The sequence below is a fragment of the Mya arenaria genome, chromosome 17 (genome assembly GCF_026914265.1).
Source record: "Mya arenaria isolate MELC-2E11 chromosome 17, ASM2691426v1".
Lineage (NCBI taxonomy): Eukaryota > Metazoa > Mollusca > Bivalvia > Myida > Myidae > Mya > Mya arenaria.
In genome coordinates this window covers 10,273,790-10,294,913 of record NC_069138.1, presented here as the reverse complement: position 1 = coordinate 10,294,913, position 21,124 = coordinate 10,273,790, and the positions used below count along the sequence as shown (strand labels likewise).

At 34.9% G+C, this 21,124-nt stretch overlaps 1 protein-coding gene across 1 annotated transcript; it reads right to left on the bottom strand.

Annotated features, from left to right (window-relative positions):
• Positions 1–222: 222 nt before the first annotated feature.
• LOC128223831 (deoxyhypusine synthase-like) lies at positions 223–21,119 on the bottom strand. The gene is made up of 11 exons (XM_052933250.1): positions 21,070–21,119; positions 20,666–20,743; positions 20,013–20,099; positions 19,408–19,517; positions 14,763–14,927; positions 13,475–13,578; positions 10,965–11,079; positions 9,521–9,713; positions 7,279–7,382; positions 6,386–6,511; positions 223–5,495 (listed from the first exon to the last, which is right to left on the bottom strand). The coding sequence occupies exons 2-11, from the start codon at positions 20,673–20,675 to the stop codon at positions 5,382–5,384; spliced, it is 1,128 nt and encodes a 375-aa protein (XP_052789210.1). The 5' UTR covers positions 20,676–20,743; positions 21,070–21,119; the 3' UTR covers positions 223–5,381.
• Between the last annotated feature and the right edge of the window lie 5 nt (positions 21,120–21,124).

The following is a 21,124-nucleotide window of genomic DNA, read 5'->3' as shown; positions in this document are numbered from 1 at the left end:
CGAGGGTCGGATTTTTCTATCCGGAACGGACACACATGATAGATATTTTTTCTAGCATACCTTTAATTACATTTTTGGTGAAGAAAATACATAAGAAAGCGCGTTTTTGTACATTTCACCAAAAAGCGCGTGCGATGATGTTTACTGACGTCATGACGCACAGTAATTTGTATTCACTGCATACGTCAATAAGTTCCTTCGATATCACGTCTTTTAAGGATTATTTTGTTGTTTTTTTAGGTATATTTTTGTAATGTTAATGTTAATGGAACTCATCTATTGAAATCTCATAATTATGTTTACATAGAGTGTATAAAAAAGAAATAGAAATTATTACGTGACAGCGCGTGACTCATCTGGCATGGGGGGATGCCAGATGGAGTTTTCCAGCACGGCTAAATTCAACGGAAATGCCTATCCGGTGTGCTAGAAAAGTCGATCCCAGAATACGCAGTACAAAACGTAGAACTCTAGGGACATCAAATATATTTGCTATGCTTGAGATATCTGGGGATGAACGCAAATACACTCTATTCTCATGCGTGGGTGGTGAAAATGTAAGTGCTAGAAATGCAAAACCCCATGTATTAAACAATGCGTTTCTTAACAATATAATTTGATAAAACAAATATTATACATACAATATACATCAATGGTAAAACAGTACTTAAAAACAGTAACATATAACAGTACTTAAAAAAATGGTAATGACAAAGTGTTCAAAAGTGAAAAATATGAGAATAAACTGTTACTTACGTTATAATACCAAGTTTCAAAACAGGGAATAGAGAGGTAATTGATTAAATAATCTGACCGTACAATGCCCCATTTGGGCAACAAACAGACTGGCTCATTGAGTCTCAATTTACATTGGCCACTTTGGCTTCTAGAGCATCCGATTCAAGACTGAAATTTTAATTAACCGAACAATGCTAGCACCGTCATTTAAAACATAGTGTTCGCCAGGACCGACGCTGGTTGTTGTCATGAAGATAACGTTTGATATGTTAACGCTCAGACACTATACAGTTCACAAAAATGTTTAAAACAAGGCGATACCTACAGCAAAAACAAATCTTGGTATCATTGAATGTGACATCCCGTGTGACCTGTCAGAAATTTCTACTCCAGATATAGCAGACAGCTGTCCGCTTTCAGCACAAGTAGCTGAATACATTTCCCCACTGGATTCTGGTGCGAATATTGGCCTTGTCATTTGAAGAGACACGTTTGAAGCCCATTATGTACAGCAGCTGATTCAAGAAATCTCCTTTTGCACAGTAAGGTTCTTTAGGATTGGTCATTGTTGGTGAAGTGTGTCATGTTTATGTTTAAACTTTTTGCTGCTGGGCATGTTTCTGTAGCTTTTCGCATAAATAATGATGAACTATACATGACCTCTACGGTACATGCCTTTTGACCTCTTGTTCCTTGAACCTTGTTCTGAGAATATCATGAAACAGTTTTGTATTAAAGAATGCATCGCCTCCTTGTGTTATAAATAGTAACATGGTGTCAGAAGAAAAGTGATTCTAAGAATTATTAATTATATGGAATTTGCTACTTGTATCTTTGTGGATTAAAAGTGAGCTTGCTAAAAAATCAAAAATCACTATCAGTATGGATTCAAAAGCACCGCCACCGGTTAACTTCAGAGGAAAGCCAAACTTCAAAAGATTGAAGCAACAATTCAATTTGTTTATGTCGGCTTCCGAAAAGACTAAAAAGCCACACAAAGTCAAAGTCGCAGTTCCTCTAACTCGCCTAGGAGATGAGGAATTGAAATCTTTTTATTATTATTTAGAAGAAAGAGAAACGAAAATTAAGAAGATATGTTGTCTAAATGAAAGCGTATAGTGAGTCAAGAAAAAATACCTTAATTAAAAGACATAATATTTGGACAATTCAGCAAAATGCAAGAACAATAGACGAGTTCGTGACGGATTTGAAAACAAAGGCAAAAATTTGTGAGTTCGGCGACCAGAAAGACTTAATGATCAGAGACAGGTTGATATTTTGGATCAGTGATAGTCGGCTGATTATTACGTAAAGGTGAAAATCCAGATTTGGAGTCATAGAATTGTGTCGGGCTGCATAATGCAGTAAGCAGCAAATACAGGAAATAAAAAGGAGCAAAAGGTAGATGTCATCAGAGCAAGACCGGCTCAAACCAACAAATTTAAGAACACACAACAGAGACCTAATCACCCTCAGCTTTCAAAAGAGTATAAGCCGTCATTTCCTACAAAGATAATAAAAACAGTTGACTGCAAAAAATGCGGACGGAAGCACAAGGCTAATGCGTGCCCAGCATATGGATTTAAATGCAAAACGTGCAGGTGGCTTAATCACTTCTCGTCTGAAGGCTTCTACAACAAAGTCTGTAAATGAAATTGACGAGCCAAGAAAATGATGTGTTTGCCTGAGAAATCTCAATATCGGCAATAAACAGCAAAAAATGGATGGTACGAAAATATTAAACTTGAAGATGACACAACAGTTCAATTAAATTTGCAACCGGTATCGAAGGAAACCTTCTTCCGCAGAGTCTCTTCTATAAACTATCTGGACTTTATTAAAAGTGCCATTTAAACAATGGTGAAGTGCAATTATTTGATTTTTACGTGGTCCAAACATGATCTGTCCTGGGAAAAATGCATGCAAGAACAATCTTATTCGGAAAATTGATTCAATAAACGATAACTCACCGCGGACGAGCGAATCAGTAATTATAGACTATAGACATCATTGAGATGAGATGAGATGATCGACTTCGAAATAAGGACTGATAAATAGGTTTTAAATATCAAATCGGGACCGTATTTTTTACTTCGAAATAACGATTTGTTCGGAATAGCGATTTCGGATTAAAGATTAAAAGTTTGTTAAACAAAGAAGGGAAAACTTCTGGACCGAAAAATAATGTCGAAATAGTGATAATTTCGGATAAAAGGTGTCCGGAATAGCGGTGTTCAACTGTATATTCACAGGTTTAGGGAAGTTTGGCGGGAAATATCATATCGAACCAGACAAAACCTTATCTCCTGTGATACCTAAACACGTACCGTATGTACATTAATGCCAAGGCTTATAAAAGATTTGGCAGAAAAAGGTGTAATAAATATTTATATGAAAAACTTGCTGCGCATAAGGGTCAGTCCACAACGAAAGAAATATATTCCCACTTGAAATGAGGCGAAAAATTCTCATAAAATTACATGAAAGCCACCTGGGAACTTAAAAGAAAACAAGAGCTGTCACAGAGACAGCGCGCTCGACTATTCCGCCGCTTTTCAGTGTAAGGATTGAAAAGTTTTGGCGAAACATGCATGGATCACTGTTAGATTAGATTTCAATGCAATACATGATGTGCGGAGATATTAACATTAATGTGGTAACATGCAAAAATTTTACCAGAATTTTTAAGTGTAATAATAAAGGGCCATTATTTGCAAAACACAGTTATCTAACTTGATTATTCAATTAGGTTGGATGGTTGAGTACCATTTTATAAAGTCTCAATGCAATTCATCCAGTAGTTGCTGAGATATTATCCTATGTGTGCTTACATGCAAAACCTTAACCAGAATTTCTGAGGCAAATAAAGGGCAATTATTTGCATTAAATGCAAACTAGAGTTATCTAACTTGGTAAATTAAGTAGGTTGGATGGTTGGGTACCATTGTATCAAGTCTCAATGCAATACCTCAAGCAGTTGCTGAGATATTAACCTATGTGTGCTTGCACGCAAAACCTTAACCAGAATTTCTAAGTCAAATAATAAAGGCCTATTATTTGCATTAAATGCAAACTAGAGTTATCTTACTTGGTTAATTAAGTAGGTTGGATGGTTGAGTACCATTGTATCAAGTCTCAATGCAATACCTCAAGTAGTTGCTGAGATATTAACCTATGTGTGCTTAGAAGCAAAACCTTAACCAGAATTTCTAAGTCAAATAATAAAGGCCTAGTATTGGCATTAAATGCAAACTAGAGTTATCTAACTTGGTTAATTGAGTAGGTTGGATGGTAAAGTACCATTGTATCAAGTCTCAATGCAATACCTCAAGTAGTTGCTGAGATATTTACCTATGTGTGCTTGCACGCAAAACCTTAACCAGAATTTCTAAGTCAAATAATAAAGGCCTATTATTGGCATTAAATGCAAAGTAGAGTTATCAAACTTGGTTAATTAAGTAGGTTGGATGGTTGGGTACCATTGTATAAAGTCTCAATGCAATACCTCAAGTAGTTGCTGAGATATTAACCTATGTGTGCTTGCATGCAAAACTTTAACCAGAATTTCTAAGTCGAATAATAAAGGCCTATTATTTGCATTATATTCATATAATTGTTATCTGATTTCATTAATTAAGTATGTAAGATAGTTGGGAATACATATCCAAAGTTTCGATGCAATAACTGATGTATTTATTGAGATAATTATTGAGATAATGACTTAAAGGTGCTTACATGCAAAACCTTAACCAAGGTGTGACGCCAATGCCGAACCCACTGCCGACGCCAGGGTGAGTAAAATAGCTCTCCTTATTCTTCGAATAGTCAAGCTAAAAATCATTCAAACATCAAGCCATTTTTGTTTTATTGCTACAGTCAGAGAACTGTAGGACTACCTCTCGTATATACGAACACTATGATATAGTTGAGTGCATTACCATTCACTTCTCGTCTGAAGGCTTCTACAACAAAGTCTGTAAATGAAATTGACGAGCTAAGAAAATGATGTGTTTGCCTGAGAAATCTCAATATCGGCAATAAACAGCAAAAAATGGATGGTACGAAAATATTAAACTTGAAGATGACACAACAGTTCAATTCAAATTAGCAACCGGTATCCAAGGAAATCTTCTTCTGCAGCGTTCGTGCTGGCTTGGGATTCGGCATGCCTGTACATATGTATGTGTGTTGTCATTTTTTAATTTTGTGTTCTGCCATTACATAGAATAAGAAATGTACAAGTGTGTTAAAAAAAATCCGTGTATTAATGTGTAAAACAGTAATCAGGTGCTATATCATATGCAAATGATAAATTCATGTCTGCATCCTATTTGCTGATCTTTTACCGCTGTCACAAAGTATACCATTTTGTAATCACATGCACAAATTCTTCAGTAACAAAAATCCAATGGATTTTTAAAAAACAACAACAACAAAATTATCACAGCCAATCAGAAATGAGAGATTGCATCATGAGTGAAATAAAAATCAATCAGTCTCTCCATAGGAGAAAATTAATTTTGTAAATAACTTTAAATTGCCTTTATTTTGTGTGCTTTTTTACACACCACCTGTTCAATTCACGAACAATCAAAGATATTCAGGCCTTGCCAACTTCAAACAATTCAGAGTTTGTCCCAGTATCAGCCTGTGTCCTTCGTCTCAGCACGCGGTGTAGGAGATGTGAACTCTTTTTGTCGTCGGGCGAAGGTTTCCGCCACAAGAAGAGGGAGAATTAGCGTAGCCTCCGCACAGATCTGAAAAAAACAACAAGTTTGTTAAAATGATATATATATAAATATATAGAGAGGGACTGGGAGTTATTATTGGTCCAAGTTATAGGTAAGTATTGTTTGTTGCAGTGTACGATAGCAATTTCTTCACTCCTAATTGGTGAAATATCATGTCCTTTTCACTTCTGTTATTTTCACTGCAGTAAATATATCAATTTCATATTTTCACTCCTTTTAAAGATTTTGGATTCCATTTTGATAACAAAAGCAACATACCGTTCATTGTGGCGAATTGAATAAGTTTAAAGTGATGTCATCAAAATGATGTCATGCCGTTATGTTTCTTATGCTAATCATTTCATTTCACTTAAAATTGACATTTTTCATGACTTTTAGCATAAAGGAACAGAATATTTGTTGAATTTCACTGTAAGATCACAATTTATTTTACTTGTGATCATCATTCTCATTCAACACAGAGGTAATGCAAAACGTCATTACTTTGGTGTACCTGAATGGTGATCATAATTTTTTTTATTTTCATTGACAAAACAAAAAATAAATACGAATTTTTACTGTAGATTATATGAATTTATTCTCCCAATCAAAGATTGTATTTATGGACATATAAAATGTTTCGTTTTTTTCCTTGTGAACAAAACAAAGTTTTTAGAATTTAGAGTTAAAGGAGGGTGCTGTACCCCTTTTTTGTAGCACCCCTCTGCCCTCTTGAGACCAACATGTGAATCCTTCTGCCTTCTAATAATTCAGTTGAAAACCCCAGAGCTTTTATCAAATTGTTCCCACCTGTTCTTTCTCCTGTGTATTACCCTAATGAAATCTGGTACACTGTGGAATAAAGGAATAAATTCGAAATAAATCAAAATGATGTGAATTAAAGCCTCGATCTGTACCTTTACAGGCTTTGCATTGGGTTTGATTTTCCCCCAGGAGACGGCTTCATCTGGGCTCGCGCCCGAGTCACTGCCGTCAAACTCTGAAGCCGTGTTCAGATACACCGCAAAGTCCGCTCCATTCCTCTGTTTGGAAGAAAACATATAAAGTGTAAGTCTTTACTTATTTAAAGCTGCACTCTCAAAGATTGAACGTTTTGACAACTTTTTATGTTTTGTCTTGGAACGAGCCAATTTTTGCGAAAATCCATGGAAGCCAGTTAAATAAGACTGCTGACAAAAAATTAGATCGCAGATTTTTGTATTTAAGTTCAAAAATTGATGTTTTATGCATTTTTCTTAAACCGTTAGTAACGGTTTAGGCCATAAAGCCTTCATTTTCGAACGTAAATATGAAAATCTACGATCTGATTTTTTGTCAGCAATCTTATATCATTGGTTTGCAAATATTTATGCAAAAATTTGCTCTATTCAAGACAAAAAATAAAAAAAAATGTAAAAATGGTAAATCTGTGAGAGTGAAGCTTTAAGCTTAATAATAATAATTTTTAATAATATAATCCGATATGATCCAAACCATAGTCACCTTCCTTGTGAAACAAAACCTTATTTTTATACCTGATAAAATCAGAACAAGGCCAGTATTTATACATCATCTTAAGTCAATGGCTAACTTAAGTCATTTTCCAAAGTTAAATATTACATCAGCGTTCATACCCCGATAATGACATCAATCCCGCAATTCATTCCTTAAGTAAACCCAGAGTTAATGGAATTGCTGTACATGTGTGGACTTTCTCAAGCAACACTTTTACTAAGTTTCATTTTAATATCTTGGGGCGTGGTTACAATCGACTGGTGCATTATCGCTTATTAACACAGCAGGCTAGTACCATAAGATTTGCATTGCATGTATGGTGCTTGATGACGCCTCCCCCTACTATGATCATCCCAGAATGCACAGCCTGGACAGCTATGGAGTTGATCGCTCGAATATCTGAAACAAAAACCATGGGCTGATTGTTCAAAACTTTGTTAAAGTTTTTTTTTCTCATTTATTTTTCATATAGATATACGGGCACACAGTTTTAAACTCTCAGCCTATTAAACAAATATATGCAACAATAATTCTCACAAACGCACATACACATGCACACACACACGCTCATACACACACGAGCACCCATACAGATGCATACACACCCGATCGTATGATGTTTATACGATCGATGTCCCCTGAATTACCTTATACAGTCGAACCCTGATGGCTTTGGCCAAGGACCAATTACTTTAAACTAAAGGTAAACAATCATGCTTGGCTCAAATTTCCCGAGCCTCAAGGTATTTTCACCAGTCCCTGGGAGTTCGAGCGAACGGGGTTTGACTGTATATTCTTTTCATGTTTTTATATTTCTTAAGTCTACGATTTCTTTGTATGGCCAATTGTGTCTTTTATTATTAAGTTATATTGTATGTTTAAGTACCTCCCATTTTTTGTTCTGGGTTTCAAGTTTATCGTTGTTCAATGCTATTAAAGTTAACAACATTGTTGATGTCTTGTTGTAAAATCTCTACTGCGATGAAAGTTAAATGGATTCACTTGTGATCTGCTGTAATTTCAACTTAACAAAACTTGAAAAAACTGTTTCAGCTGTTCTTGATTTTATACAAATATACCAGCATATCATAATTTTTTTTAATTAATTTAATATTTCACCTTTAAAAGTTAACAGCAATGCCGTTAAAAAATGTTGTTAACTTTAACAAAGTTGAGTTTAACAGCAAGATACATAGCAAAGCAGGTTAACAATATATACTGTTTCAGCTGTAATTAATTTATACAAATATATACAAGCATATCATAAAATGTTTCACCTTTAAAATTAACAGCAATGCCGTTAACAATGTTGTTAACTTTAACAAGGTTGAGTTTAACAGTAAGTTACATATTAAAGCAAGTTAACAATATCACAGATCTTATGAAGAAATTGCTGTGTAGCCATTTGTATAACAAGAGCCGTCGTAAGACAGCGCGCTCGACTACGCCGCTTTGACTTAGAATACAATAACGATGTAATAATACCAAGTTTGGTCTCTTTATGTCAAACCTAACCAAAAGTATTCGATAAATCAAGAGCCATAATTTGTATTTAGGCTTAAAACGGAGTTATGTTTCTGGTTGTAAGATGGTCGTAAATAATTTTGAATTTTATTAAGTGCATTTAATGAACGTATAGAAGTTTTTTATTAAAATCCCAACTTGCCCTTAACTTTTACTTGCCTAAAACTTTAACCTAAGTCAATCAGGGGCCATAACTTGTATTAAGGATATGGAGTTATGTAACCTAATTGGATGATGGTCCTGATCAATTGTGTGAAGTATTAAGTCAATTGAATGAAGGGTATAGAAGTTCTTAATAAATATCCCAACTTGCCATAAAACTTTAACCTAAGTTCAATAGTCAATCATGGGCCATAATCTGTGTAAAGAATAATATGAAGTTATCTAACCTCATCATGTGATGGCCCTGAACAACTGTGTGAAGTATTAAGTCAATTGAATGTAGGGTATTGGACTTATAAGTGAAAATCCCAACTTGCCCTAAATTTTTAACCGGACGCCGACGCTGGGGCGAGTAGTATAGCCCACCTATTCTTCGAATAGTCGAGCTAAAAATGGATAAGTTATCCACATGATTATTGGCTACTCTGCACATTAAAGCAATTTGATTGGTCAACAGAACTTATTGGATAAATATTGACCAATCAATAATTTTTTTTAGCTAACTTTAACCAAATCAAAGAAATTTACAGTTTTATTCCAATGGCTACAGATCTTTTCCAGTTATTTTGGGAAAAGAACGTAGGAAGTTGGGAAAAATTGGCATAATAACAAGTCAATTTCGTGTCATGTTACTTTTATGTAAAACCCTACAATATTGTGATTTATTTTTATGTGGGAAAAGATAATGTCATCATAAATATTTCGCCCCAGCTTGCACGCAGGCAGAAATTGCTTTAGACAGAAAAAGTGCTTTCAAAATGTTATTTCACTCTTTCGCTGTAAAGAGATATAAAGTATATCTCACTGATAAAATATAACAAGCCATTGGAAAACATGTTTAAGCATGTTACCTTGTATGAGATCAAGTACAAGACCAGGATTCTTGTAGGAGTGGAAGTACAGCATATCCCCCAGGGAACCATCAGTGAGAGCCGGACAGAAGACGGGAATGTTGTTTTTGTGGGCCCAGTAGTACACAGAGTCCGGATGGTTGATTTCACGTCCAAGACGGTCAATCATACGTGATGGCGTCCAGAGAGTTCCCTTTACACAACAATACATTTGTTATATACAAACTATTTGAAGGAGGGTTTGAAAAACAGGGGACAGAACATGGTAATGTTGGTTTTATGAGCTCATTAGTATCCAAAGCGGATGGTTGATTTCTTGCCCCAAGTTTTTTATATGTGACTGTGTCCACAGCGTACCTTGTCTTTTATATGTGATGTGATTGTGTCCAAAGCGAACCCTGCTAATGACAATACAGGGTTAAACATACAGTGTACTATGGATGGGTTGGGTAGGGGTAAAAAAGGAACAGAATAAAGGAATGTTAATTCTATGGGTCCAGTAAAACAAGGAGGATCTATAACTCTCCCTCATCCATATAGTCGATCATAGGGTCCAGTAATACACAGAGTCAAGATGGTTGACGCTCCCTCCCCATAGAGTCGATCATAGGGTCCAGTAATACACAGAGTCAGGATGGTTGACTACCCCTCCCCCATAGAGTCGATCATAGGGTCCAGTAATACACAGAGTCAGGATGGTTGAATACCCATCACCCATACAGTCGATCATAGGGGCCAGTAATACACACAGTCAGGATGGTTGACTCCCCATCACCCATACAGTCGATCATAGGGGCCAGTAATACACACAGTCAGGATGGTTGACTCCCCATCCCCCAAATAGTTGACCAGAGAGTTCAGTAACACACAGAGTCAGGATGGTTGATTCCCACTCCCTCACACAGTCATACCCCCTCCTTTCACCTTCTAACAAAGATTTTAAAGTTTCATGAACTGTTTCTTTATATTTGTTTATTCCTTCCATTCAACTTCTTACAAAGATTTTACAGTTCCCTGTAATGTTTCCTCCTACTCAATTTCTCCTTTCCTTCACCTAAGTTCCCTATACTGTTACCTCATATTCAATTTTTCCTTCCCTTCACCTTCTTAAGTTCCCTTTACTCTTCCCTTCTACTTGATTACTCCTTCCCTTCACCTTTATAAGTTCCCTATACTGTTCCCTCCTACTCAATTACTCATTCCCTTCACCTTCATAAGTTCCCTTTTCTGTTCCCTCATACTCAATTTTTGTTCCCTTCACCTTCTGAAGTTCCCAATAATGTTCCCTCCTACTCAATTACTCCTTTCCTTCACCTTCATAAGTTCCCTTTACTCTTCCCTTCTACTTGATTACTCCTTCCCTTCACCTTCATAAGTTCCCTATACTGTTCCCTCCTACTCAATTACTCATTCCCTTCACCTTCTAATTTACATAATTCTGTACCTTATCATTTTGTTCCTGGAGCATGGTGTCAAGGATTGGAATAAGCCAGTCCTCAAACTTGCAGTAATTGTCATTTGGCACCAGCAGGTTCCCGATACGATTGATTCCCTTCTCCCTGGAACATTTAACCACCAGTGCAATCAAGTAAGTTATAACATGTATACAGCTGGTTCCCAATACAATTGGCTCCCTTCTCCCAGAAACATTCCACCACCTGTGCAATCAAGTTTGTTATTAAAATGCACACTGTTTTAGTTAATACAATATTTACACCTCAACTTCCATTTCTTTAATAAACTGCATTGCGGCAATTGCCTTTATCAATCCATGAAAGCAACATCTTTGGATATGTTCGGATTGCAATTCATCGCATAACAATATACATGAAAACTATTGAACTTGTTATTCTTTGTATTGTGTCAGCAGGTGCCGTAAAATATAAATCAACATTTTAGAAAGTGTTAATTTATTATATTTTAAACATATTGTTGGCAAAGGTGTGTCAATTTTATGTTTAAAAGTGATTTCAAGTGGTTGATCTTTTCCTGCCTTATTGGGACGTGATTTGATAAAACGTTTCCGTTTACAGTCGGTTTGTTCTATTTACAGAATGGGTAAGAAAGGATTACTGTAGAAAGGTTTTCTTAAATGAAATGAAGTATTTTGTTAACAATTCTTGAATGAAATAATGCACTATTGGTGTAAATATAAGTAATGAATTGCGGGGTTAATGTCATTATGGGGGATATGAACGCAATTTGGCTGGTCAAACTCAGTGTGGAGTCCTTCGGCCTCCACACACTTTGACAAGCCCAATTGCGTTCATACCCCGATTATGACATCAAACCCGCAATTCATTCCTTAAATATAATTATACTATAGACTGTTTGAATTTCATGGGCATTTACTATTCGCAAGATTTCATAAATTGGGCAAGCCGAAAAATTCAAAACTGATTAAATTAATTGACTGATTTTTGTCAATATTTGAACAAAATGGTATACTGGTTGTTTCACAATTTTTAAACCTCTTGAAATAAGCTAAAAAGAAAAGATCCCTAGGGTCAAAATTAGCAATCTCAGCACTGGTAAGATGTTTTTTCGGGCCTGCCTAAATTCTGGATTTAATAAGTAGGCTTGATCATCAAAAAGTCTACGGGCTATTCCAGTAAAAAATATAACCCCCAGGGGGTAGGCAATTATTTTAATAGTATATGGTTGGGTGTCTTTTATCGTTAATTTGGACCCCAAAAGGGTTAATTTGCTTCTGTATGGGGGGTGACATAATTTAAAAGATCTTTCCCCCTGGGGGCTATATGTTTAAATGGAAAAGTCCTAAGTTAAAATTTTAATAATCTACAGCACATGTACAAAATGGACTTCAAACAAGCATTTTCAGTGAAAAGATATCCCCCGCCAACGATGGCTTGTTTGTGCTTGAAGGTTAAAAAAAATCTCAGAAAGAATAAGATAAGCACATTGGTTTATCCCTTTCCGAGCCAAATTATAAAATATCGACCGGGACTACTTTATGATAAAAAAATTTAACGAAATAAATCAGAGGGATGATTAAATAAAACTGTCTTTTCCAAAACTGCTTACTCGGAAACATCAATCATTGCAAAATAGTACTCAATAGTTGAGATAAAAATGTAGCCGTAGAAATTCACCGAAGAAGTTCACTGCAGGATGTTGGTTCATATAACATTCAAGTTTCATTAAATTCTAGCAGCTAGTTACTGAGAAACAGCTGCAAACAATGATTTTTTAATAAATCAAGGGCAATAACTCTAAGGAAAATTGACCAATCCAAAAGAAAAATAGACAGGCATCATCACAGTATGTTGGTTCTTATTTATTCCAAGTGTCATGAAATTCTACCAGCTAGTTGCATAGAAAAGGCTGCAAACATGGATCTTTAAATAAATCAAGGGCAAATAACTCATATAGAAATTACACAATCCAAAATATAAATAAACAGGCATCATCGCAGTATGTTGGTTCATATTTATTTCAAGTTTCAAGAATTTCTACCAACTAGTTACTGAGAAATGGCTGTAATTGAGAGTTTTTCAAAAGATCAAGGGCAATAACTCCAAGTACAATTGACCAATCCAAAAAAAAAAATGAACAGGCATCATCCCAGTATAGTAATTCATATTTATTTTAAGTTTCATGAAATTCTGCCAGCTAGTGACTGAGAAATGGCTGTGAATGTGCATTTTTCAAAAAATCAAGGGCAATAACTCCAAGGACAATTGACCAATCACTTTTTTTTTGGACGGGCATCATTCCAGTATAGTGGTTCATATTTATTTTAAGTTTCATGAAATTCTACCGGCTAGTTACTGAGAAAACGCAGGTGACGGACGGATGGACGGAAGGAAGGACAGACGGAAGGAAAGACGGACGGACGGACAACGCCATTTCAATATCCCCTCCCAATTTCATAGGCGGGGGATAAAAAGAAAACCTCATACTTTAAAAGAAATATAAGGTACATGTAGCTACCTGAGGGTACTTCCTTTCAGTGCAAAGTCCCCTACATATGTGGGGGCCATACATTTGATGAAGTCTTCTTCAATACCGCCCGCTGTCGTCACAAGGCAGTCTACCTGCAGGGAAGATTTTATTTTACGTCACATTATTCAGGGTCTCTAAAAGTTTGAAATCCCATTTGGTCCAGGCGTGCATCATCCTGGTCCCCCCCCACCCCCACCCCCAAAAAAGAGAACAACTTAGTTTGTACACTAAATATTTGGAGACACAATTATTTTCAAAAAAAAATCATTTCATGTTTCTTTTATTTGGACACCCGAAAGGTTATATTGAATTCTTACATTATTCTTCAATGGTTTTCAACGATTCAGTGTGCCCATTTTATTTAAGGATCTTAGTCATAACATCAGTAATCTTAAAGGGACTAGACACTAGATGGTCCCAAAATTGGCATATATAGTGTTTCCTTAAAACAACCTAGAATTGTCAATACAAGGTAGAATGAGGCTGATAATACATAACATTACATGATTAAAAGAATGTTTTGTTGCTGTCTCAGCTGAGTTTACTCATTTTAAATAAGCGCATAACATTTTCACAGTTTATAGTGTGTATATTCAGCACATGAAAGTCACATGATTAGTACAGTCACATATACCAACACTATTTTTAAATTAACTGGTATTTGCGTGGTAGACAAACCCAGTTAATTTCAAATTGGAAAAATATGCAAGACTCCGAAAGATATGTGTCGTAAGCGATGTGGTACATTAGTAAGTAAGATGCAATGCCTTGTACACAACGATACCAATTTTTTGTAAGTTTTTAACAATTTTCTTTTTTTCTTGCAATTGTATCATCTAGTCTTTAAATAAAAGATATGTACAAACAGCACAAATGACCCAGTTGATTTCAATGAAATTACTCAAACTTTTTTTATTCATAGTTCTGACTAAGGGGCAATTACACAGACATGCAGAAAAATAATGACGATATGATTCCTAAGATGATTTCAATTTATGACTTAAATCTGCTAAGGGCTACTCCATTAAAACATATAACCCCTGGGGGAAAGGCACTTTAAAAATATACCACCCCCCCTTCAGAAGCAAACCCCGTGGGTTATATGTTTTACTGGAATAGCCCTTAGCTCTTTATTGAAACAGCTGACGCCTTCACTGCTAAATATCTTTGTGACAGTTAAAAACCGTATTAACCATATATACAAATTTCGAAATCACAATACAGTTTATTCTATTTAATCTGATTTTTTAGCATTTTTTTTCTTTAAGAAACTGACCATGTTGTTTTGTACGAGGTATCGTATTGTCTCCCGCACTCCGGCTGAGATCAAGTTGGACGTGTAACTTAGGAAGATGGTACAGTTGCTCCCGACCCGTCCTGTTGGGTGTCCCGCCCACTCTTTTACATTTTCATCGGCAACTGGTTGCATCTTACAGTCAATCTAAACCGAAACAAAATGACATGATGCAAGGTTTTGATTCATGTACGCTATTTATCTACCTTTAAAGCTGCACTCTAACAGATTTACCGTTTTAAAAACTTTTTCATGTTTTGTCATAGAATGAGCAAATTTTTGCATTAATATATGCAAACTAGTGATATAAGACTGCTAACAAAAAATCAGATCGCAGATTTTTATATTTAAGTTAAAAATTGATGTTTTATGCATTTTTCTTAAACCGTCTTTACTCTTTAGCCATAAAACATTAATTTACGAACGGAAATATGAAAATCTGCTATCTGATCTATTGGTAGTAGTCTTATATCACTGGTTTTTTCTCATTTCTCATTCGAAGACAAAAAATAAAAAAAGTTGTCAAAACGGTAAATCTGTTAGAGTGCAGCTTTAATTCTTGGGCAAATAAGAAACCACTAAAATTTAGATGCTTTCTCCTTGTTTTTGTTTTAACAAATTACCTTAAAGATGCACTCATAAATTACTCCCAAATAAGAATTACCACAATTAATACACTTGTTTTAATATACCAAAAAAGGATGAATAAATGTCAAAAACAATGGTTTTAATGAAGGATACCGAGTTTAATTTCAAAGAAATCATTCGAAAGTGATCGGTTGTTATTGAAAACAATATGGCCGAAAGCAACAACAACACTTACTAACTTCAAGCATACACATAGCATAAGGGCTATTTCAAAAAAAATGGTTAGAAAAGTTGAAAAATGGTCTAAATTTAAATCATAATAAAATACAAGGCTGTATGCCTAGTTTTGATGAACAATCTTTGTAGTGTACAAAATAGGTTTTAAATGGAGAAAACAACTCATATTAACATTTTTATCAAACTTTTATCTAACTAAACATGGAATAAGAACACACAATACATGAACACCTTCAATGTCATTTTTTCTTGAAATAACCTGAGTTAACATGTCTCCCAATTATTATTTTAGTAGCTCTAATGGCAGCATACATTAATAGAATGTTGAATTTACTCAGTCGCTCCAATTTCCTGAAAAATTTGATTTTTTGTACTTTTTTTACCAATGAAATGTGATATTCAAAGGTATTTTTTTATTTTCTATTCAAATTGTGCAATTAAATTTAAAAAAAAAAACATGTTCATAGAATTTAAACAATAACAAGTAACATTCACAAAAACATCATAGGAGGCATTATGATTTCACTTCACAGAAGAAAAATAAAAACAGGAACAATATTTTAAGAAATTGTTACACTCCTGACATATGTAGATTACAACCATTAAATAGATTTCACTTAGTATTTCTCAGTATAAATCAAAGGAAATGCAATTACAAAGTAATTGATAGCCAGTGAAACATTATAAAACAAATTTAGCAAATGACAAATTGGGATTTTACATAATCTGAGAAAGGTTTTTCAAAACCATACAAAAGTGTTACTGTTACTTAATTCTTGCTCAACTTGTAAAAAATTGCAAAACTCAATTGAAATAACAGTTAAGTGCTACAACAGTAACACTTTTATCTCATTTAACTAATGGTATTCAGTGTTAAGTAACTAAATACAACTGTTCCGAATTGTTACACTCCTGACAAAATATCTCAAGTTCAAGTTACTATGTATCATAGTTCAATTTTAACCCCAAACTGAGACACAAGTGTTGGCAGTGATGGTTTTCTTAGTATATCATTCCTGGGATGGCCATGATATATCATCTGCATTTGAGCAGGTGTACATCCCATTGAAGGTAGCTCACTGCATAAATCTGATCTAAATATCTGAGCGATCATCCACTTTTAAGACATGTTCATTAGAAAGTCATATTTTACAACATGTATATAAAATATCTGTCCTATCATATATGATGAATAATATACCCGGTAATAATATAAATTTATTGCACATCTAGTGTTGAATATTTATTTTACATTTGCTACGTAAAGAGACTTACACTAATACAGTGGCACTAACGTGACACTTGATATATATTGTGGCCACAACTTAGTAAATTGTGTCACCAACTTTGTAACTTGAGGCCACAACCTTAAGTACCTTATATGAGGCCGCAACTTATTAAACCGTGGCAACAATTTAGTTACTTGTGACCACAACTACGTAACAACTATTAATTTCTATGTTGTGGCCACGATTTAATAAGTCATGGCCACAACGAAGTAACTAAGTTGTGCCCTCAAGTTACTAAGTTGTGGCCACAATATCAATAAAGTGATGTCACCTCTGTGTCACTGTAGAGACTTCTTTCTGCATTAACTGTCAAATTATCAGCCACAAAATGATCCGGTACAAATTGAATGAAATGGCTCATACAGATTATGAATATTAGTCTGCACCCCAATTCTCACAGTCCCAGGTATAGTGTCAAAAGGACATTATCATACTGATATGTCAGACAGCTCTCTATGGTCAGTGAATTTGCCTGGGCTGCCCTTATCGATTCATTTATCTGCTGTTCTAGACTTCAGTTTTGAACTTAGTAATTGGCATTTAGGTACTGGTACATGACTTCCATTTATATGCAAGGTGTCTCTTTTGTTGGGCATGATTCTGGAATTGCTTTCAAGAAAAAAACTGTACAGCTTATCTTCCCAAACTGCTTTATATGCTTTTGGTTTTGACAGTGTACTTTCAATTGAGTATCTTTCATCTTCATGTATCTATTTAGACATGACTTTCTTCTGGCCTAACTATTTTTCTTGTTTGCAGATGCCAACTTACTTTTGACATTTTTGTTCTCATACTTTTGGACAGCTTACTTTGCTTACTACAAGGGTTTCCTCCACCACTTCATGGTCATCTTTGTCAACCACTTTTATCGTCTGTGAGCAGTTGCCTTATTCAATAAAAGCTTTATTGTTTTGGCCCAAGCTCTGGGCTTTTCTAGAAGATTCTTCATAACACAGCTATTTTTCTGATTGTTGCTTGCTTCTCGTGTTTCCTGTGTTTTCTTATTTCTTTTTCATTTTTTAAAACTAATTTTGAACATTGTCATTTTTAAGAGTTTCTCTGTATTTCCTAATTCTTTACTCTGATTTACTTTTAATGACTTTCTTCCTTGTATTTAAACTTTTCTTGTTTCTTTGTGCCCCTTTGAAACCTGGAAGGCTTACAATTAATTTGTCCCTATTTCCTATGATATTTCATCTGTAAAAAATAGTATTCACACTCATAACCAATATTTGGTCAGGAGTGTAACATTGAAGGACATGTCAATAGTCATGCTGGAAATTAAAGTCACATAGTTTTAAATGAATTAAATTATAGAACAGGGTCATCAGTTTGCCTCATTGTAGCCAAAAAATACCATTTGTTGATTGTCTGTCACTGTATGATTTTTCTTTTTGTTGCATATTAATTAAGTTGTTTTAAATTCAAACATTTTTTTATAACATTTATACGCATAAATTGGTTAAAACTTACCTTATTTACATCAGATTGAAAATGTATCCTTCACTTCTCATTTGTAATCTTAACATTTGTACAAATATACTGTTATACTTCTGAAAATGATGATATAATAATGTTCCAAAAATTCGCGAAAAAATGTTACACTCCTGACGGGCACGTATAATCTACATGCTCAGTAACCAACCACTATTTTCACTCATGATAATTTTTCATGATCACTCCATGACATAGCCTTCCAGGAAACACCCTAATTAGTACATTTGTTAACTGTTCCCCAACACTGTGTTTCATTTTATACCAAATGTTACACTCCTGACATTTTTAGGCCAGCTTCTTTCTAGAAAGCTAAACATCAAAAAGAGTAATAACACACACAAAATATTGTACGCATGAAATAATGATATATTAACCTAAACTTTAAATAAAAAGATTGTAAGTTATATGATAATTCATCCAAGCTATACTTTAAAAAGATTTTTTTAAAGAAAAAAAAATGTGGAAAAATTCCTAACACACATTATCAGTATCAGTAATATTTCATGCATAAATAATGGAATATTGCTTAATTTTTTATATTACCTTGAGGTCAACATATGTGTTTTTCTGGTTAATAAAGTTATAACATTGTCATTCGCCAATGTTGTTTACAGTAATGCTTTGAATTGAGTGCTTTTTGTAAAGTGTCACGTTTTTTTGTTACACTCCTGACAATTTTGACCTGTTTTTTATGCATAACTTTTTTTCCGCTAAAGCTAATTCAGTCAAACTTCCCAGACTTTTAGATGACACAGAAATACAAGATATGGGGAAGAAGAAATGATGATACTTTGTATATTTATTTTGTATTTTATTTAGGAAATACTCAAACTAGCCATTTTTTTTTAAATAGCCCATAAGAATAGTTAAGGGTTATGAGTTATTTACAAGGATAAAACTACAATTAAAGTATTGAACTATCGATAATCTGTTACTTGAGTGGAACCAATTATCGATAGTCAAACTGGAACCGATTCCCAACGCTAAAGTTTGGATGCTATAACAATAATACTGACCATTCTATTGATTTCCTCAACAGCGCGGCCAAAGTTCTGTGCCTGAAATCCCGAGGTGGCATAGGACTGCAATAGCCTGTGATAGTCCACTCCCTCGCCGAAGTCATACCCTGAATACAGAACACATATACCTAGGTTACATTACACTAATAGCTTGTGATAGTCCACTCCCTCGCTGAAGTCATACCCTGAATACAGAACACATATACCTTGGTTACATTACACTAATAGCTTGTGATAGTCCACTCCCTCGCTGAAGTCATACCCTGAATACAGAACACATATACCTGGGTTACATTACACTAATAGCTTGTGACAGTCCACTCCCTCGCTAAGTCATACCCTGAATACAGAACACGCATAACTTGGTTACATTACACTAATAGCTTATGATAGTCCACTCCTTCGCTGAAGTCAAACCCAGAATACCGAACACACATAACTTGGTTACATTACACTAATAGCTTATGATAGTCCACTCCCTCGCTGAACTCATACCCTGAATACAGACACATATACCTTGGTTACAATACACTAATAGTTTGTGGTCAACCAATTTCAAGTCCATTTTAAGATTCAAAGATGACAAATTTTAACACCTGTACCTCTGACAGTTGGTGTCCCCTCTGGCATTGCCTGACTTTTCACCAACACTGCCTCAGTTGCCAGGCTAGGTAAGGTTTCTTTGCTCCCTATTAACATTTGTAAAAAAATATATATTTTAACAACAAAATATCTGAAGGGAAAGCACGCGGAAGAGACAGTGGTGGGATACAAGGAAGTCCGGATGCAATACCCTAGCTCTTTTGGAAGAGATCCCTTGGTTCTTTAACCTGCTCGGTGTAATGCACCTATTCACAGGGTACAACTTTCCTGGGTTAAACCAGTACTGAGTACACCACTTTTCCGAGCACTACCCTTTAATGCTAAGTGCCAGGCAACGGAGCTACTTGTACCAACTTTGAACGTCGATTTGGCTGGGATTTTACCATCAGTTCATCCCGCAGGGCGGGGGTTTTACCCTGACTTGGCTGGACCGAAGGTCAAAGTCCCCGCTATTCCCAGGACCTGGAGGGGCCGTGGTAATAATTGGCTGGTGCATTTCTTAACAGTTTGTTTTTAAAAATAGAAAAACAAACAAACTAGAACTAAATAAATCAATAATTTTTTTAATACTAAATCATTTTTTTAATACTAAACTATGTAGCAATTTGATTTTCCATCTCTTTAAATTGTCTGGAAATACAGTATTGATTACCTTCTTGCATGTTGCACAGTGGCAGAATTTTATTTCTTCACAATCACCGTTCCAATCCAACTCCAAGGATAAACTTCACTGTAATAAATACCGTTATATTTTGATGACCTTTGGTCGAAGATCTATTCATCACCTGATATATTTTCTATATTTCGAGGAACTTCAATTCAATGAACTTATTAACAGCATTCGTTATTTCATAACAACTAGCAATAGATTCACAAAACAAAAACATGGTCGCGAAAATATATTGCATATTCTATTTTCAAAAATAAAATGCCCCTTGTACCATGCCTGAGCTTCCGAAGTTGTAAAATGTTAAATATACAACATAACAGCACAGGCAATTCACAATTTAGCATGCACAAGTTAAATAAAACTTTATAAACAGTTTCTGAACCCACCTGTCAACAAATTAGTACGGCATTGGTTTTTATTGAATACTCTTCTAAAAGAAGG

What these genes read in the sequence shown, in the direction of transcription:
- LOC128223831 (XM_052933250.1), bottom strand. An exon ending in GGGGACACCAACTGTCAGAG is followed by an intron (nt 19,518 to 20,012) that starts GTACAGGTGTTA and finishes TTCTGTATTCAG; the next exon opens with GGTATGACTTCGGCGAGGGA. An exon ending in CATGCAATGCAAATCTTATG is followed by an intron (nt 6,512 to 7,278) that starts GTACTAGCCTGC and finishes TCTTCCAAACAG; the next exon opens with AGGAATGGAGCGGACTTTGC.